The sequence below is a fragment of the Ailuropoda melanoleuca genome, chromosome 7 (assembly GCF_002007445.2).
Source record: "Ailuropoda melanoleuca isolate Jingjing chromosome 7, ASM200744v2, whole genome shotgun sequence".
Taxonomy (NCBI): domain Eukaryota; kingdom Metazoa; phylum Chordata; class Mammalia; order Carnivora; family Ursidae; genus Ailuropoda; species Ailuropoda melanoleuca.
Window position 1 is genome coordinate 86,578,956 of NC_048224.1, and position 20,041 is coordinate 86,598,996.

A 20,041-nucleotide genomic window follows, 5' to 3' on the forward strand; every position below is an offset into this window, starting at 1 on the left:
ATTTTATCTTCATGGTAATACTTTAAAGAGTGTTTGATTTTATCAAAACCAAGAGTTAGAGGGTGGTCTTAAGATTATTACTATTTCGAAAAGTATGTATTGTGAATAACTAAAATTTCAGCTTAAGATTACAACTCTAATCGTTTTGGTACATTTTTAAATTTATTTTTTTTTTTTATTTGAGAGAAAGAGAGAGAGAGCGTGCGTGTGAGGGGAGCTGGGAGAGGGGCACAGAGAGAATCTTAAGCAGGCTCCATGCCCAGCATGGAACCCAACTCGGGGCTTCATCTCAGGACCTTGAGATCACGACCTGAGCCGAAATCAAGAGTTGGATGCTTACCCAACTGCGCCACCCAGATGCCCTTTGATGCATTAAAGTAAACGGCAGACGTCATTACTAAACATATCCCTAAAGCACTTCAGCATTCACTTCATTAGCTAGAATTCAATATTTACCCACAATTTTTTCCTTTAAGGTAAATTCACATACAATGAAATGTACAAATCTTAAGTGTACATTCACTGAGTTTTACAGTCCAAAATCTTATCAAAATGTGGAACATTTCTATCACCGAGAACACTTTGCCCCTTCCTAGTCAATGCCCATGCTCTCACTTCAACAACCAGTATTCTGATTTTTTTCAACCACAGATTCATTCTGCTTAATGTAGAGCATCACGTAAACGGAATGGTGCAGTATGTACTTCCTTGTACTCAGTGTAATGACTTCGAGACTCATCCAAGTTGTTCCACTGATTTGTAATTTGTTCCTTTCTATTGCTGAGTAGTATTTCACTGTATCGTTTTTTTCTCTTATTGATGAACACCTGAGCTGTCCACAGAATGTTGCTATTATGAATAAAGCTTCTATGACCATTCTTGTAGAAGTCTTTTTTTCTATGTGCAAACCATTTCTTAAATTTAAATTCAATTAATTAACATATAGTGTATTACTAGTTTCAGAGGTAGAGTTTCTTGTAGAAGTCTTCCTGAGGACATTAAGAATAAAGTATATTCAAGTCTTTGTGTCGAGAGGTTTTCATTTGCCGTAAGTAGATGCCCCAGGGTGAAACTGTAGGGTTACGGGGCAGGTGTATGTTTACTATAGGAAATGCCTATTTGGAAAAAGGCCCAGCTTATTGATGTTTAGCTATTCTTCTTTTCAAACAGAACTCGCTATGGCTGTAATTTTGCCTGTAAGTACCGCCGGATAGTGTATTGCACGCATTTTTGATATGTCATATTTTTGTGTTATTCACATCTTATCATGTTGTTCTTCATGTAAAATTTAAATTCTGAATTTTTCTAATTTCCAGTTGTACAAGGCTTTTAAATTATTCTGAATTCAACTTAAATTCCTTGAGGTCAGAGAATATGGTTTTAATGATAGTAATTCTTTCAATTTTGTTGAGATTTGACTCTTAAGCTGCTCAGTTTTCAAGAATGTTCCATGTGGGCTGAGTTTTTGATCAGTTTCCAAAAATGTTTCCTTTTTTTTTTTTTTTTTAAAGATTTTATTTATTTATTTGACAGAGATAGAGACAGCCAGCGAGAGAGGGAACACAAGCAGGGGGAGTGGGAGAGGAAGAAGCAGGCTCATAGCAGAGGAGCCTGATGTGGGGCTCGATCCCATAACGCCGGGATCACGCCCTGAGCCGAAGGCAGACGCTTAACCGCTGTGCCACCCAGGCGCCCCCCAAAAATGTTTCCTGTATGCTTCACTGTTTGTGTACTGGTCTACATATGTTCAATTATCATGCTAACTATATTTTTAATGTTTACAGAACTTTTCATTAACTAATACATTGGGAACAAAGGTAATTTTCCTTAAACACCTGAACACTGAAGGGGTCAAAGGGTTTAATGATCTACATTTAGCTGGATCACTCACCAGTTTGTTTTTTGTTTTCAAAGTAAGAGAATATAATGAAATAACAAAATGTCAAATGAGTACTGTTTAAGTTTATAAATTTCGATTGAACTGTATCTTAAAAACCATGTTTTCTCCCATATTTAAATCTTCACATCAAACATTCCAAATCTGCTTATAATTTAAAATATAAACTGAGGATCTCTGGAGTTAATAGGGCTCTTGCTTTCTTTTGCTGTTGTTTAGTTTTTATGTCATAATCATAAACTTAACTCTGCAATCCAGCTGGACTTGGGAGGGGAGCAAGGAAAATATGGAACCCATGGCACTGCAGCGAGAGCACAAAGGGGTGCTCTCCTGAGCTACAGAAGGACTGGTCTGGTAGTTAAGATAAAATACAAGTCAAATTTATTCGCTTTGTCTACAGTCCGCAATGATGATCTTGCTGGTCTTGCCACTTCTGGACCCAAACTGCTCCATAGCTTGCACAATATTCCTGCCCTCTCTCACCGTGCCACAGACTACCTGCCTGCCATCCAATCACTCAGTCTTGGAGGTGCCAATGAAAACTTGGGAAGCGTTTGTGTTGGGTCCAGCATTTGCCATGGGCAAGATGGCAAGACCCATGTACTTCAGAATGAAATTCTCATCAGCAAATTTCTCCTCATGGATGGACTTGTTGCCAGTGCCAGTACGGCATGTGAAGTCCCCACCCTGGCGCTTGTGCCAGAATGATCCTGTAAATGCGGGAAGCTTTATCACCAAATCCTTTCTTCCCAGGGCTCAGAGCATGAAAGTTCTCTGCTGTCTTTGGAACCTGGTCTGCAAACAGATCCAAGGTAATGCGGCCCAAGGGCTCCCAGTCCATGGTGACATCAAAGAAGGAGGTGGGACTGACCATGGCTGGGTGGTGCAGGTGGCTTTGGGTGGGTGGGGAAGGGCAGGGGCTGCAAGGTCAGAGGCCAGGGCTCTTGCTTTCTGTTAATCTGTTACTAAGCTCTACAAATTAAATTTCTGATATATGACTTAAGTAAAACACAAATTGAAAATATTATAGGGATACATTAAAAAATCCTATAAAAAGGATTTTACATAAATATATATAACACAACAGTGGAGTATTTCTCAGGGCAGATGTACAGAAAAGGACCAAGGTAAAAAGGAAGACATACAAAAAGAAAGAGAAACAAGAAAGGAAAAAATATGAGAAGAACATTGAAAGATTAAAAAAAAAAGATTAGGGTGCCTGGGTGGCACAGTCTGTTAAACGTCTGACTCTCAGTTTCCGTTCAGGTTGTGATCTCAGAGTCGTAGGATCGAGCCCCCAGTCGGGTTTGGTGCTCAGTGGGGGTTCTGCTTGGGATTTTCTCTCTCTCCCTCTCTTTCTGCCCCTCCCCCACTCACGCATGCTCTCTGTCTCTCAAATAAATAAATCTTTAAAAAACAACAAAACTTATGACCACTCCATTTAAAAAAAAAAAGAAAGAAAAAAGAAAAGCTTATATATTTTATTCTTACTTACATTGTATGAGGATACCTGCTCAGCCAATCTCTTTTCCCTTCCTGACAATACATGTTCTTCCTCCTTCTTATTGAACGACTTTCTTGCTTCTTGTGTTTCCTGAAGAATGAACACAGGTACACGTTACTGAACCATTAGTTAAGAGATACTAAAAAAGAAATACTATTATTTTTACTCAGATTGAGTAATAAGAGACTAAACTAAGATTGTTGGATCTTTTCCCACTAGGATTATATATTGAATTGATAAGGGATCAGTTCATGTTCTACTCTATGATTTTCTTGAAAACAAGGAAAAACCTATCCAATCAACTAACTGGAAGAAATCACTTATTTTTCAAACTCCTTTTTTATCAAACTCACAAAGGAGTTTGATAAATGATGAGATGTAGGAGAGAAAATTATGCTTTAAAAGAAATCCTACAGGGGTGGCTGGCTGGCTCAGTTGGTAAAGCATGCGACTCTTGATCTCGGGGTTATAAGTTTGAGCCCTGCATTGGGTATAGAGAATACGTAAAAATAAAATCTTAAAAAAAAAATTCTAAATTATATGTTTTTAAAACCAGTAAGATCAATCTTGAGGGAAAAAAATAAAGAAAAAGAAAAGGTTTAAAATGTTTGACAAAGAAATAATAAAGCTATCTTTATTCACAGATGACATGATTGTTTATATAGAAAACTCCAAAGCATCTACAAAGATACTCCTGGAACTAATAAGCAAGTACACTACAGCAAAGCTGCAGGATACAAGGTTAACACACAAAATATGCTGACGATGGAATTTGAACTTAAAAAAAAAAATTAACAATAGTGCATACACAAGATGAAGTACTGAGGTAAATTTCCAATACATTTTAATTAGAAAAAAAAAAAGATTCTAGAGAATATAGTTCCAACCAGGGATGATGAAATCCCACATAAAGACAATCAAAAACCACTGTTCTCAAAGCATATTTTTATATTGTTGTTGTTATCTGCTTAAGAAAACCAAGGAGATCATCTACAATTTTTATCTTAATAATGTACAAAACAGGGGTGCCTGGCTGGCTCAGTCGGTAGAGCATGTGACTCTCAATCTTAGGGTTGTGAGTTCAAGCCCTACATTGGGCGTGCAGCCTACTTAAAAAAAATTGTACAAAATGCTGTATTTAATAAAGTACTGTTAAAAACATAGGAATAGCTCAGCTCTTATTTTCTCATAAAAATTTTCCTAGAAAACAGCTGCTTCATTTATAAGTATTAGGGGGAAAATGATGTAATGGTAAGATAGAGATTAAAAACATGACCATTTAATATGAAGAGTTAATAGATCTAGTGAAGATTGGGAGGTGAGGACATAATAGATGTCAGTCAATTTATACTGACCACTTGCTCTTTCTAAAGAGCTATCTTACTTATTTTAGGCCATGTTGGCTAAGTGAATGTGAGAACTTAGTAGCATGGAAGATTGTGCTGGGAAATCAAATATTAAAAAAGAAAGATGAGTAGAAGAAATAAAAAATACACAGAAACAAATGAAAATGAAAACACAATGGTCCAAAACCTTTGGAATGCAGCAAAAGCAGTCCTCATAGGGAAGTGAATGGCAATACAGGCCTACCTTAAGAAGCAAGAAAAGTCTCAAATAAACCACCTAATCTTACACCTAAAGGAGCTGGAAAAAGAACAAAAAGTGAAGCCTAAAGCCAGCAGGAATAGTGAAGATCAGAGCAGAAATTAGTGATAGAAACTAAAAAACAGTAGAACAGATCAATGAAACCAGGAACTGGTTCTTCAAAAAAAAAAAATTAATAAAATTAATAAACCTCTAGCCACACTTATCAAAAAGAAAACAGAAAGGACCTAAATAAATAAAATCATGAGAGAGGAGACATAACAACCAACACCCCAGAAATACAAACAATCGTAAGAGAATATTATGAAATGGATAAACTCCTAGAAACATATAAATTACTAAAACTGAAACAGGAAGAAATAGAAAAGTTGAACAGACTGATAACCAGCAAAGAAATTCGATCAGTAATCAGAAACTCCCAACAAACAAAAGTTCAGGACCAGACGGCTTCACAGAGAATTCTTTTTTTTTTTTTTTAAGATTTTATTTATTTATTTGACAGAGAGAGCCAGCCAGTGAGAGAGGGAACACAAGCAGGGGGAGTGGGAGAGGAAGAAGCAGGCTCCCAGCAGAGGAGCCTGATGCGGGGCTCGATCCCAGAACGCTGGGATCACGCCCTGAGCCGAAGGCAGACGCCTAACGACTGCGCCACCCAGGTGCCCCGGCTTCACAGAGAATTCTACCAAATATTTAAAGAAGAGTTAATACCTATTCTCAAAAAATAGAAAAGGAAACTTCCAAATTCATTCTACGAGGCCAGCATTACCCTGATACTAAAACCAGTTAAAGATATCACTAAAAAAGAGAACTACAGGGGCACCTGGGTGGCTCAGTCAGTTAAGCAACCGACTCTTGATCTCAGCTCAGGTCTTATCTCAGGGTCATGAGTTCAAGCCCTGTGCTGGGCTCTGCGCTGGGCATGAAGCCCACTTAAAATAAAATATAAAAAAAGAGAAAACTACAGGCCAATATCCCTGGTGAACATAGACGCAGAAATTCTCAATAAAATACTTGCAAACTGAATCCAACAATACATTAAAAAAATCATTCACTATGATCAAGTGGGATTTATTCTTGGGGTGCAAGGGTGGTTCAACATTCGCAAATCAATGTGAGACATCACAGTAATAAAAGAAAGGATAAGAACCATATGATCATTTCAGTAGATGCGGAAAAAGCATTTGACAAAGTACAATATCCATTCATGATAAAAATCCTCAGCAAAGGAGGTTTAGAGGGAACATAACCTCAACATAATAAAGGCCATATATGAAAAAACCACTGCTAAGATCATCCTAAATGGGGAAAAACTGAGAGCTTTCCCCCTAAGGTCAGGAACACCACAGGGACGTCCGCTGTCACCACTTTTATTTAACATAGTACTGGAAGTCCCAGCCGTGGCAACCAGACAACAAAAAGAAATAAAAGGCATCCAAATCAGCAAGGAAGGAGTAAAACTTTCACTATTTGCAGATGACATGATACTCTATACAGAAAGCCCAAAAGACTCCACCAAAAAACTGCTCAACTGATTAATGAATTCAGTAAAGTCACAAAGAACAAAATGAATGTACAGGAATCTGTTGCGTTTGTACACAACAATAATGAAGCATGAGAAAGAGAAATTAAGGAATTGATCCCATTTACAAATGTACCCAAAACAGTAAGATACCTAGTAATAAACCTAACTAAAGAGGTGAAAGACCTCGGGGCGCCTGGGTGGCGCAGTCGTTAAGCGTCTGCCTTCGGCTCAGGGCGTGATCCCAGCGTTCTGGGATGGAGCCCCACATCAGGCTTCTCTGTTGGGAGGCCTGCTTCTTCCTCTCCCACTCCCCCTGCTTGTGTTCCCTCTCTCACTGGCTGTCTCTGTCAAATAAATAAATAAAGTCTTTAAAAAAAAAAAAAAGAGGTGAAAGACCTGTACTCTGGAAACTGTAAAACACTGATGAAAGAAATTCAAGATGACACAAAGAAATGGAAGGACATTCCAGGCTCATGGACTGGCAGAACAAATATTGTTAAAATGTCTATACTACCCAAAGGAATCTATACATTTAATGCAATCCTATAAAAATACCAACAGCATTTTTCACAGACCTAGTACAAGCAATTCTAAAATTTGTATGGAAGGACAAAAGACCCCAAATAGCCAAAGCAACCTTAAAACAGAAAAACAAAGCTGGAGGCATCACAATTCCGGACTTCAAGCTATATTACAAAGCTGCAGTTATCAAAATAGGATGGTTCTGGCACAAAAATAGACATATAGGTCAATGGAATAGAATAGAAAGCCCCGAAGTGAACCCACAAGTATAGGATCAATTAATCTTCGACAAAGCAGGAAAGAATATCCGACGGGAAAAAGAATGTTTCTTCAACAAATGGTGCTGGGAAAACTGGAAAGCAACATGCAAAAGAATGAAACTGAACCACTTTCTCACACCACACACAAAACTAAATTCAAAATGGATTCAAGACCTAAATGTGAGACCTGAAACCATAAAAATCCTAGAAGAGAACACAAGCAGTAACTTTTTTGACATCGGCCCTAGCAATTTCTTCTAAATATGTCTCCCAAGGCAAGGGACACAAAATAAAAAATAAACTACTGGGATTACCTCAAAAATGAATAGCTCTCTGATACTGATACTATATAGTTTATGCCATAAATATAAGTCTGTAGTACTATATGTTTAATATAGTATAGCATACAATTTAAGGAGTATTAATAATCCCTTTATGAGTTTGCTGTAAAACTGAGTAAAACACTTTCAGTACCTAAAAGAAAAGGATCTAAAGAACTCAATCAAAGGGCCTAAAATCACTGTGTTGTCTAATTTCCATTTGCTCCCTGTTCTGTGATACTGTTCTCTGAAGAAGACTCCCTGCATATCTGGCTCTAGGCTAGACAGCTATTTACCTATAATGAGGAACAGAAGGACAGAGAAAAGCACAACTAAATGCAGGCATGAATAAATCCATGTAAACAAGGGAATGTCTTTTTCTGAAATAATCTTAAAGGCTAAAATATAAAAATGCCAACATATTATTTTTATAAAACACCAGTTAAGAAAGAGCAGATAGGCACTCCAACACTAGTCATTCAAAGTGTGCGGCTCACTTCCACACCACCTCTTTTGTTGCCTCCTCTGCTGTTACAGAAAGGTCTAGAACAGAATTACTGTTCATTACTACCAGCCCTCTAATTCCAGAAAAGCTGACCTCATAAAAGTTAGTTTCTCTTGCTATCAAATGAAGTCAGTAAGTCCATATCTCTAGGTGTTCTTGGGATTTAAATGAGACAGTTCTCTGGGACATAGTAAGCAACTGGTGTCACTTTCCTTATTTTCGTTCAGGGGGAACTCTATTATTTTCCCTTTGGAATCATAATTTTAAAAATAGTACCCTGAAATAATTATGCCTTATAACTTTTCAAAATAGAGCGAATGTGGGCAGAAATACATGAACAAACAAACCCTCTCACCTTGGCTTTCTTCTCCCTGTCCGCTGGGGTGTCTGTCCAGACTGATCGATCTCCAGATTTGTCATCGGCTCTTCTCTTAAAAGTTCTGGGCCCAAGACCAAAGTCTTTCATTTCTGGAGGCAGCTCAGTCATCCATGATTCTCTTGTCATTGGTTTAGATGAATCCTTTAAGAGAAATAAAAAGTCCAAAAAAAAAAAAGGTAGCCTGTGTGTGTGTGTGTGTGTGTGTGTGTGTGTGTGTGTGTGTGTAAAATACTCTAGAAGTGGCATGTTCTTCAATTGGGGCTTTAGGGTTAAAAAACACACTTTGAGAGAAAGAATTTAATATAAAGGATTGATATTATGTCATGTATGTTACAAATACCTCCATCTAATTTATTATTTTTTTGACTTTGTTATCTTTTGCCATACAGAAATTTTTAGATAGGCAAATTTGCCCGTCTTTTCCTTTTCCAGCTTCTGGGTTACCTTGCTCCTAAATTTTCTTTATATACATATGTGCATGTATTTTCTTTCATGTCTATTTTTAAAATTTAGATTTTTAATCCATTTAGCCTATCTCCCAGAGTACAGTCTCTTTAAAAACTTACATTGTCTCCTTTGGTCAGTTTTTCTTTCATTCGCTGGGCCCTTTTCTCAAACTCGGTTGTGACGCTATAGTTAACTGGTCCTTTTGCAGGCATTGGTCCAACAATGTCCTCATCTTCGCTGCTATCTGTTTCCTTTTGAAATAAGACATTACCTTTAAACCAGCAACAGAGCCACAGGTTATAGAAAATGATCCTAAATTACTTAAAATTTCACCAAAACGGGTTACCTAGAGACACTAAAACAAAAATGCAAACAATGCGGTGCTAGCTAATCACTGAGCAATGAGGACTTTTCCCCGCCTTCCTAAAGTCCAGAGATGACACATACACAGAATATGGATTGTCCCACCCTCCCATGCCCATGGCAGACCTCATTAAATTATTTCAGCTTTCTTCCTGATGGACACAGAGGTGGCCTCACAATTCCTCTCAAAGTAATAGTCCAGCTAATTATTACTAGTTGGTCAGAGATGACACGAGTTGAAACTATTTTCATTCTTGGTACAGAAAAAGCTTTTCAGAATATGGCACACACAAGTAAGACGTTCTTGGACGCTGTACGAGCCTTTGTGACCCAGCACAGTGCACAGAAATACAAATGCTGTGCAACAGTCCACAAATACTGGCCCAAGTGAATTAACTTCGTTCCCAAAGCACCCCCTTTACCCTAAAGACATAACAGTATCGTAATAAGTGAATTCAATTTGTTCTCAATAAATCATTTGAATAAAGGGTTTGTATGTAAGCCTCCATGTTAAAGGTTAGATACTCTAGGGCTTCAAGCAGTCCTTGTCCTCCAGAAGGAGACAGGTTAAGATGAACAACAGTAAGACTTTTGCCCTCCAGCTCTGACGGCGGCAGCTTCTTGCTCATATTTTTTCAAACTATCAGGATCAAGTTCATTTGTGTTGTTTACCTTTGCCCCACTAGCTACTCAGTGGTAACTTTCTATTTGCAGTTTCTTCTCTGCACCCTTAAAATAATTGCTATTGGCACAAATCATTAGTTACATTTTATCTCTTGGCTTACTCCAAATCACTCACACACACACACACACACACACACTCATTTTCTCTAACTATGGACTTTGGTATATGATGCATCAATAACAAAACCACGAAAAGGCATTATTATTCCAGTTCTCTCTTCCAGGAAAACTAGGCTTGGAGAAGTAGATTTAGGAAGGTTAAACAACTTGCTCAAGGTTATAAAACTGGTATTTAAGACGAAAATATTCTAAGATCAAGGCCAGTATGTTTTCTGCTTACACGAGAGAATCCCCCTTTTTTTTTTTTTAATTTCAACTGCTAATGTTTAACCTTAAAGTGTTTATAGCTCATCTCTATAAGGTAAGCTCTTTGATGTCAAAGATATTATCTTAAACCTATTTATAGCCCTTACAAAATAATACTTGGTGACACAAAATGAGGAAATATAAAAGATACAATGAACTTTAGCTTTTCTGTCTGGGCTGCCGACATGCCAACCAGACTGAGGGAGACCCGGAAACTTCGGGGCCACGTGAGCCACAGCCATGGCCACACCGGCAAGCAGCAGGGAAGCACTCAGGAGGCTGGGTAATTTATTCTTGTACTTAGCAACCCTGCTAGAAGGATTCCTTGTACCGAGACTAAACTTCTCAAAGATACTCTCGTGGCATCAGTAGTGAAGATGGTAAGAATAATGACAATGATGAGAGCTATTATAAGTTGAATACCTATTGTTCTGACTTAATTCTTGCAACAGCCCTCTAAAATAAGGATAACAACCCGCAGGATACCGACAAGAAACTAAGCTCACCCAGGATTTGTAGCTCGATCAGCTCCTGCCTTCTCTCTCCCTTTCTGTCCGCTCCAATTACACTGGAATTCTTAAACCCTACCTTTCCTTCCCCACACTCTTTTGCCTTCAAAGAAGTTATCTGTACTTTCTGGAACAATTTTTCCTGACATCGTTGCTGAGATATCTCCAACTCATCAATCTTTAGACATTTTCTGAGACAAAGACTTTTTCTCATTTCTTCAGATTAGCTTAGAGTCATCTGTCATGGTTCCACTACATTTTGTCTCACCTTCTGAATCACTCATAATGTCAGATGTTTGTTTAATGTCTGTGTTCCCCACTACACTGCAGGTGTGATTAGCTGGGACTAGGTCTAACTTATTCATTCATTCAACAAATACTTCTGAATGTCCACTAGAGAGGAGACAAAAACCTCTGTCCTCAACGGACTCACATCCTAGTGGGGACAGGTCAACAATAAACAAAAAGAAGCAGTAAAAGAAATGGTATCTGAGGTGGTGACAGATGCTCTGGAGAAAATTAAAGGAGGGAAGGAGGGGTAAGGGGAAAAGGAGTTAGCAATTTTGAATTAGGAGGTCGAAACGACCTCATTAAGGTGACATTCTAGCTAAACCTGAAGTTCTGGGAGGCAAGCCACATAGATAGCTAGGGGAAGACCATCTTGGAGAGACTTACAGGTATCAACACTCAGGGGTAGGAGCCTGGCCGGCATATGTGAGAAGGTACAGCAAGGAGCACAGTGTGGTCAGATTAAAGTAAGAAAGAAAATCAGGCAGCTAAAGGAGACCAGAGTGTAGAAGGGCTTTGGTCTTTTATTTTTTTTATTTTCCATTTTTTAAAAAAGTAATCTCTACACCCAAGGTGGGGCTCAAACTTATGGCCCTGAGATCAAGAGCTGCGTGTTCTACCGACTGAGCCAGCCAGGCACCCCCGGCTTTGGCTTTTACGCAGAGACAGGAGGAGCAATCTGATAGTTTTGAGTGTGGGTGACACGATCTAACTTCATTTTATCTGGGCCACTCTAGTCACTGTACTGAGAAGAGGTAGGAGAAAAACAAGGACTTAAGTATTAAGACCAATAAAACAGGTGAAATATGTTGACTTAGACCAGGGTGAATGCAGAAACGGTTGAGATTGTGGGTATCTTCTGAAGGGAGGAACAACAGGATTTGTTGACAGACTCATTTCTGTGACTATTCTGATCCATTGTAGGTGCTCTATAAACATCTGCTGAAGGAATGAGTACACGACTCTGAAGTTCATGGTCTTAACCACTGCACTGTATTTTCCTTAGTAACAACCTCAGTGTAACTGCTGAATTCTCAGTAGAGATGAACGTACAGGAAGCTACTGTGGAATAACAGACCGAACAGGTGATCCAAAGTCTCACGAACTGGGTTTAAGGGGTGCCTGGCTGGTTCAGTTGGTAGAGCAAGTGCCTCTTAATTTGGGGGTTGTGGATTCAAGCCTGAGTTGAGTGTAGAGATTATTTAAAAAAATAAATCTTAAAAAGAAAAAAAAAAAAGAACTGGGTTTAAGCCGTAGCTTTGATAAGTACAAACTGTGATCTTGGGTAAATTACCTAATTTCTTTGGTTTTTAGCATCTATAAGATGGCAGATCACATTTATTTCATATGGTCGCAGGGAAGATAAAAATAATAGCCATCCATAGATGGGGAAAAAGCATTACAAGTTATAAAGTACTCTACAGATCTCAGCTATTGTTAAGGACCAGGCCACTAACAAGGAAACAGCTTTCATACTTGACTCTAAAATCATTTGACTTATCTTCTCATAACATCACTTAACTTCCAGCTTCGTTATATACAGGCAGCAGAGCCTAGTACAGGCAAGAGCTGATTTCGAGGCAAGGATCACAGTCAACAAATTCCTCAGCTTTCTCTTTTTCAGGTCAAATCACAACGATTCCTTAAACTTTTCATCATGTTCTATTTCCTAGCGCTTTAAAGCTTCCCTTCAAAGATGAGAAACATGAATAGGTAACATCCTTGTCATCATGTAACTGCCTTGTTATTTTTGTAACATCTCAGCTCTAGGACAAGCTTTTGATTTCATCTGTCTACCTTACCAACCTAGATAAATGCGAATAGGACTGCATATTGGTTATTTTTGAGCAAAGGATTACAGTTATTACTTGGTAAAGTCTTGAGTTTGCTACATCTAAATCTTTTTTTTTTTTTAAGATTTTATTTATTCATCTGACAGAGAGACAGAGAGCCAGCGAGAGAGGGAACACAAGCAGGGGGAGTGGGAGAGGAAGAAGCAGGCTCCCAGTGGAGGAGCCTGACGTGGGGCTCGATCCCAGAATGCCAGGATCACGCCCTGAGCTGAAGGCAGACGCTTAATAACTGAGCCACCCAGGCGCCCCGCTACATCTAAATCTTTAATCAAAAAGTTTCCAAACCTCAGAGTTGAAATATGATGATACTTGTTGTCCTGGATCATCTCTGCCTTTGTCACTTTTTTGGGTAGATTTAATAAACCCAGGAGGTAGTGCAGGACCTATTATAGGCCTGAAAGATAAAATGTACCTTTAACATTCTCCCTGACTTTAAAAAGCAGTTTTTTGAATAAAAGTTGACAAATATAATAAAAAGCCAAATAATAACAAATGTTGAAAATGAGAATTTTATTTAATATATATTTTTATTTCATAACAGTATTTTTCCACTTAGTAGTATCTTTAAAAAAAAATCTAATTTTCTCATCTTTCCTTTCTATTTGTTAGTCAATGCTAAGATACTAAACCAGTAATTCTCAAATCTTTGTGGCAGTGTTGTATACCCACTTCCTCAAAGAACTACATTAAATAAAAATAACAATTTTTTAAAAGTCCTTATTAAGAATTAAAGCCTGTGAATATCTTTTTCTATTTTGTGCCTTGGCTTTCACTTTTGATAGTCACTGTTCACCGACATGTTCTTTAGGGGCAATCTAATTATAGTCAGAACTCCTTAAGCAGAAATTGAGTTCTAAGAATGTAAACAGCACGTGCATACAACAGATGTTGGCAATTTATGGTTATGTGTGCCAAGGTAGCATAAAAATTGAAACACTGTCCTCATTAATGATCCAATAATGATATGGAGGTCTATAAGAATGAACATAAGTCATGTGAGACCTCCAGACAAGGGAAAAGGTGCTGTGCTAATCACGTGTCAACCAGAGAACCTGTTTCCTTCAAACAACCCTGGCTGGTATAAGTCACTCCATTTTCTAGGTGAGCAAAATCACGCCCAAGGACATTACAAACTAGTAAGTGGCCGAGCTAGAGTTTGAACCTTGGTCTCCTTGATGCCAAAATTCATTTTCTTTCAAGCTGCCCCACTGCCACATTTCTGAGAGAACGGACATCAGTCCAAATGGGAGAAGTGCCTAAAATCTGGGTCTTAAAGGGAGAAAGCCTTACGTCAGGGGAAAAAAATAACAGAGACAAGATATTTTCTCCTCTCTTTCGTGCTCTCAGGTTCCTTTATCCTTTCTTTCATACCAATGTTTTCCCCAGAGGTGTTGCTGTGCCAGGATTACCAACCAACAAAGTCCTAAGCTGAATTTTCTAGGTTGCACTGCATTCAACTAGAGCCTCACAGACAAGCTTCTTGGCAGAGGGAAAACACTACCGAGAGTCAGCAGGTCTGGGTTCTGAGCCTGGCCATTCAATAACCAAAATATAACAAAGAAATTGCTGTACATCTAATAATGTGTTTTCTTGAAAGGAATGTTCTGTCCCAGTGGTCAGCAAATTTTCTGTAAAATGCCAGATGGGACATTTTAGGCTTTGAAGGCCATCTATGGGGCTCTTAGGCATGCCTGTCTTTGTTTTTTAAATGACCCCTTACAGATTATCCTTGACTTAGGGGCCATACAAAATCAGTAGAGAGTCTATCCCTGTTAATTCTGAAAGGATCAAAGTAATATGAAAATTGGAGCTGATGAATGTGATTACAAAGTTTGAATGTAAAATGTACAGTAGCCTTTTCTAGTTGCTCCCGTGTATTAGTAATAGTGTTCTGAAGTATAAATAATTTGGTGTGCAATTTCATATCCAGCATTTAAAAATTTTACAATTCTGAGAAGAAGAGAGGAACCAATACTTACTATATACTTACTTGGGGCCAGGCATCACGTAAGAGACATACACACACACGTGTATATGTACGTAAATATGAAATCGCAATCATCACAACAATTTTGAAAGGCACTTGTTGTTATCCTATTTTTCAGATGGCAAATTTGAGGTACAGAGAAGTTAGTCAAATTGTTTAATGTGGCATACAGGAATTGTTTCTTCTATCACCAAATGACTAAGAAAGCATCAAATACCAGGATTCCAGCCCCAGGCCGGACAGGATACTCACCACGTATGCAATCTTATCTATTTAAAAACAGGGGGGAAGAAGGATAATGCTCCAGTCGATCTACTACAAAACACTCTCGTGAGCATCAACTAAGAGATGTGGAAGTTTTTTTATAAACGACAAAAGTATTTATACGCAATTAAATAATTTTTGTTATAGGAAACAACGATTTTTTCCCTATGCATTTCAAATGTTAGATAAATCTGTAAGTTAAACAACATTCGGACAACTCTCCAGTGAATTAACAAACACTCATGGAAATACTGAGAAAAGACAGGCTTGAACTATCACACATTATCACCTTGGAGGAGAATCATCCTGCTTTTTAAATCCAGGAGGAAGAGCTGGTCCAAAAAACCCTTCATCATCATCATCGTCATCTTGATCTCTCCTCTGTTTTCTAAAAACACAGCAGCGCAACTTTATGCAAATTTTTTTCACAGAGAAATTTTAAGTTTTAAAAGAAGCACTAACTCCAACTAGCTGTAGAACTACTGAAACAATCAATTAATCTTGCCCAATAAGAACAAATGGAAACCACAGTAGATCTTACACTAACCTTGCCTTGGAGTTTATTTTTGGCCTAGACTAGAGATTGGTTAATTCTCTATGGCAGGAATACTTAATCAGTTTCCTATATTTTCTCCAGTGTTAATTAAAGATTCCACTTGCTGAGGTTTTGAACAGTCTACATGCCGAATATTTTTGAACAAAAAGTTCATGACTCTCGATATTAATCTCATTCAGGCAGGGTTCTAAGTAGCTACTTCTGTCTCAGAATCTTTAAAATGTATCAAAAAAACCTTGCTACCCCATACTAAACAAAGATTCCACTTCTTTACATAGACCTATGGTAAGTAAGATAGAGGGAAATCATTCATTTACTTAAGCAAAAACCATCCACTGCATAAATAACTTTTCAAAGAAATGCTATGGCTTATTTAGAATAGTCACTTCAGTAATACCTTCAGGAAAAATCCTTTCTATAAGAATTTAATTGAAATCCTAGGTATCTGCACAGCTATCTGCTACTAGAATAAGTTTCTTTCTCAAAGGTACAGTTCATAAGGCAATACCGTGTGAAAGGCTTTCTTCTTGTGCTGTAAAAACACAGGTACGGTGTCCTCTGACTAGCTGTCCGTTCCAGCCAATGTATACTAGGTGTGAAGCTTGGTTTATCATTTAATGTAAGTGACTGACCTTGCTGCTGGACCGGTGTCATCTTCTTCAGATTCTTGATTTTCTTCTTCATACAATGAACTGCTGTCCTCATCGCTGTCTGAGGACTCTGAGCTACTGCTTTTATAATTAGGAGGCAGAGCTGGTCCTGCAACTTAAAGAAAATGTCTTGTGTAAGTCCTCACTAGCCACAACTGTTTCAATGAATCGCCTCGCTGACGTTTTATATTTTCTTTTCTGAAATTCACAGCACTCGCTGGCTATCACTTATTACGAACTTTAATCTCACTTGTTCCTGTTTTGTGTGCAGTGGTCTTGTCTTTCTAACTCCAGAAAGGCAGAAATCGTGTCTTATGTAGTATGAGATTCACAAAAAATTTAATACCCGAACTTGTAACTCTAACAATGGCATGTAACTTCCCTGACATCTTACAATTTCTGCACTGGTTGCAATTTTGGTTGGTGCAACTGCCAGGATAGTTTTATGAATTTCTGTTCTTACAGACAGCATTTGGTCGACAATATTCATGCCACGGTGCTAAGCAAGTAACGAACTTGCCATTCCATACTCTAACATATCAATAATCAAAACTATCCATTCTGGTTTCTTTTTTTTTTTTTTTTTTAAGATTTTATTTATTTATTCGACAGAGAGAGACACAGCCAGCGAGAAAGGGAACACAAGCAGGGGGAGTGGGAGAGGAAGAAGCAGGCTCCCAGCGGAGGAGCCTGACGTGGGGCTCGATCCCAGAACGCCGGGATCACGCCCTGAGCCGAAGGCAGACGCTTAACCGCTGTGCCACCCAGGCGCCCCCCATTCTGGTTTCTGATGAAGAACCACCACTTTAAAAAGTATCTTTACTGACATCATCGTACTTCTCCGTTTTCTTTTTGAGATGATTTTTCAAGCAGAAACAAAAATTAGAGTCACATTCTAAGCTTCACTGCTTACTATAGAGACACAGAGAAGAGAATGAGGCTGTACCAGGACAGGGACGCCAGGGAGGCGGGTGGGAGTCTTCTGGACCCACTCACCACAATGACTTGCTGTCCCTTTACAACTTAGCAAAATTACAAATTACTGCATAATGCCCCTGCATAATATCACGGTGTCACACCTGTCTACGCTGAACCTGAGCGGTGATGCTAAAAACTCTATTGCCACAGCTCCCAAGCCCGGGTGTTTATCACAACTGCCAAAATACGTTTTAAAAAAGATTCCTGGGCCTTTTCGACAGAGATTCTGATTCAGCTGGCCTGGAGTAGGGCCTGAAAATATGATTTTCCAAAGAGCTTCCCTGGTATGCAATTCATTCAATATTAATAACAGCAAAAACCTGAAAATAACAAATAAAAGAGAAATAACATGTCTTGAGTTCTGATAACGCTATGCACGTTTTTTAAAAAGTAAGCTCTACACCCAACGTAGGGCTTGAACTCACAACCCTGAGATCAAGAGTTGTACGTTACACTGACTCAGCCAGCCAGGCACCCCTTCTATGCCCTGTTTTAAGAGATTCACATGCAGGGGCACTTGGGTTGCTCAGCTGGTTGTTTCTGATTCTTTTTTTTTTTTTAAAGATTTTATTTATTTGTTTGTCAAAGAAAGAGAGAGAGAGAGAGCGCAAACAGGGGGAACAGCAGAGGGAGAAGCAGGCTCCCTGCTAAGCAAGGAGCCTGATGCAGGACTTGATCCCAGGACCCTGGGATTATGACCTGAGCTGAAGGCAGACGCTTAACTGACTGAGCCACCCAGGAGCCCTGAAACCTAATTTTTTTTTTTTTAATGTTATGTTAGTCACCATATAGTATATCATTATTAAGTGTCTGATTCTTGATCTCAGCTCTGGTCTTGATCTCAGTGTTGTGAGTTAAAAAAAAAAGATTCACATGCATTAACCATTAACTTTTTAATTCTAACAACAATCCTATTAGGGAAGTATTATTACTTTTATCTTTCAGATGAGGAAACTGAAGCAGAAAGCAACTTGCCCAACTTCACACAATTAAACAGGGGAGTTGGGATATGAGCCCAGGAGTCTGATTTCAGAGCCTATACCCTTAATCACTATACTAGACAACATTCAACAAAGAGTCAACATCTATCCATCCAACAAATACTGAGTAAATACTTCTACAAAAACAACATAAAAAGGAAGCAAACATAAAGGGTGACTGTGAATATGTGGAAAAGTAATTTTAAAGACAGAGGTTAGGGAAGGCCTCTCAGAGAAAACATTTAAATGGAGACTTCAATGATGAGATAACAGTAGCCACCCAAAAATCTGAGAAAAGAACATTCTAGATGGAGAAATAGCGAGTGCAAAAGTCCTATGGAGGAAACAAGCTTGATATGCTTGAAGGACAAAAAGACTTGCCTAGCTAAAGCTAAGTTAGCAAAATGACAAGATGAAGTTGGGATAGTTTAAAGGGGCCAGACTGTATGCTTTGGAGTCAGACCCTGGCTTTGCATTCCAGCTTAGCTGCTAACTAGCTGTGTGATCTGGATGTTATTTATTTATTAAAGATTTATTTATTTATTTGAGAGAGACAGAAAAAGAGAGAGAGAGCGAGCACGCACATGCAACTGGGGGGAGGGGAGAAGAAGAATCTCAAGCAGACAGTCCCTGCCCCTAATTGAGTGGCAGTCTGACACCGGGCTTGATCTCACAACCCTGAGATCATGACCTGAGCTGAAACCAAGAGCTGGTCGCTCAACTGACTGAGCCAGCCAGGCGTCCCTGGATGTTATTTAACCCTCCCGTGTTATACCCTTGATCTGTAAAATGAGGTTAATAATATTTCCAATCTCACGAGGCTGTTGTGAAGATTACGTCAGTTAACACATGCAAAGCATCTAACATAGTAGTTGGCATACAGTAAGCACTTAAAACATACTAATATGAGATCTGGTAAGGAGTTTGGATTTTAATAATAGGCAGTCACTGAGAGGTTTTAAGTCTGGAGAGACATAATCTGAATTACTTTTTGTTTTTTTTTAAACACCTGTCTGCTTATGGACAATAGACTGGGGGATCAGGAGTAAGGTAGATGAGTTAGAAAGCTGGCAAGAAATGGTTTGATTTCCAACATAATTTGAAGGAAGGGCAAAGAGAACTTGCTAATGGTCCGGATGAAGGAAGTGAGGAAAAAAACAAAGGAAAAAATAAAGGACTTGAGGATGTCTTAGGTTTCTGGCCTGATTGGCTAGCCAGGAGGACGGTAATGCTATTCTCTAATATGGGGAAGCCTAAGAGGGAAGCAGATTTGGGGGAAGAGTCAAGAGTTTGTTTTCCACATCTTTTTTTTTTTAATTTTTTTTTTTAAAGTTTATTTATTTAAGTAACTTCTGCATGCAACATGGGATTTGAACTCATGACTCCAACATCGAGAGCCGCAAGCTCTTCTGGCTGAGCCAGCCAGGTGCCCCAAGAGTTTGCTTTTCACACTTTAAGTTTAACATGACCACTAAACATGTCAGTGGCACTACCAGTGGTACTTGGGTATACCGGTATAAAGCTGAGGGGAAAAAGTTAGGGCCAGTTTTGGAACATTTGGTCTATTTCTGAACATTTTTTCCTATCCCCTCTTGATGTATT

At 38.6% G+C, this 20,041-nt stretch overlaps 1 protein-coding gene and 1 pseudogene across 1 annotated transcript in view; both read right to left on the reverse strand.

Moving 5' to 3' along the window:
• GPALPP1 (GPALPP motifs containing 1) overlaps positions 1-20,041 on the reverse strand; it is a 34,746-nt gene that overhangs the window by 6,913 nt on the left and 7,792 nt on the right. Inside the window, exons 2-7 of the mRNA XM_011219387.3 lie at positions 16,464-16,596; positions 15,565-15,663; positions 13,310-13,418; positions 9,081-9,212; positions 8,491-8,655; positions 3,393-3,491 (exon numbers count right to left, since the gene is read on the reverse strand). Of these exons, the coding sequence (XP_011217689.1) occupies positions 3,393-3,491; positions 8,491-8,655; positions 9,081-9,212; positions 13,310-13,418; positions 15,565-15,663; positions 16,464-16,596 (737 nt within the window). The remainder of the gene's footprint in view (positions 1-3,392; positions 3,492-8,490; positions 8,656-9,080; positions 9,213-13,309; positions 13,419-15,564; positions 15,664-16,463; positions 16,597-20,041) is intronic.
• On the reverse strand, positions 1,654-3,338 carry LOC105235713 (annotated as a pseudogene).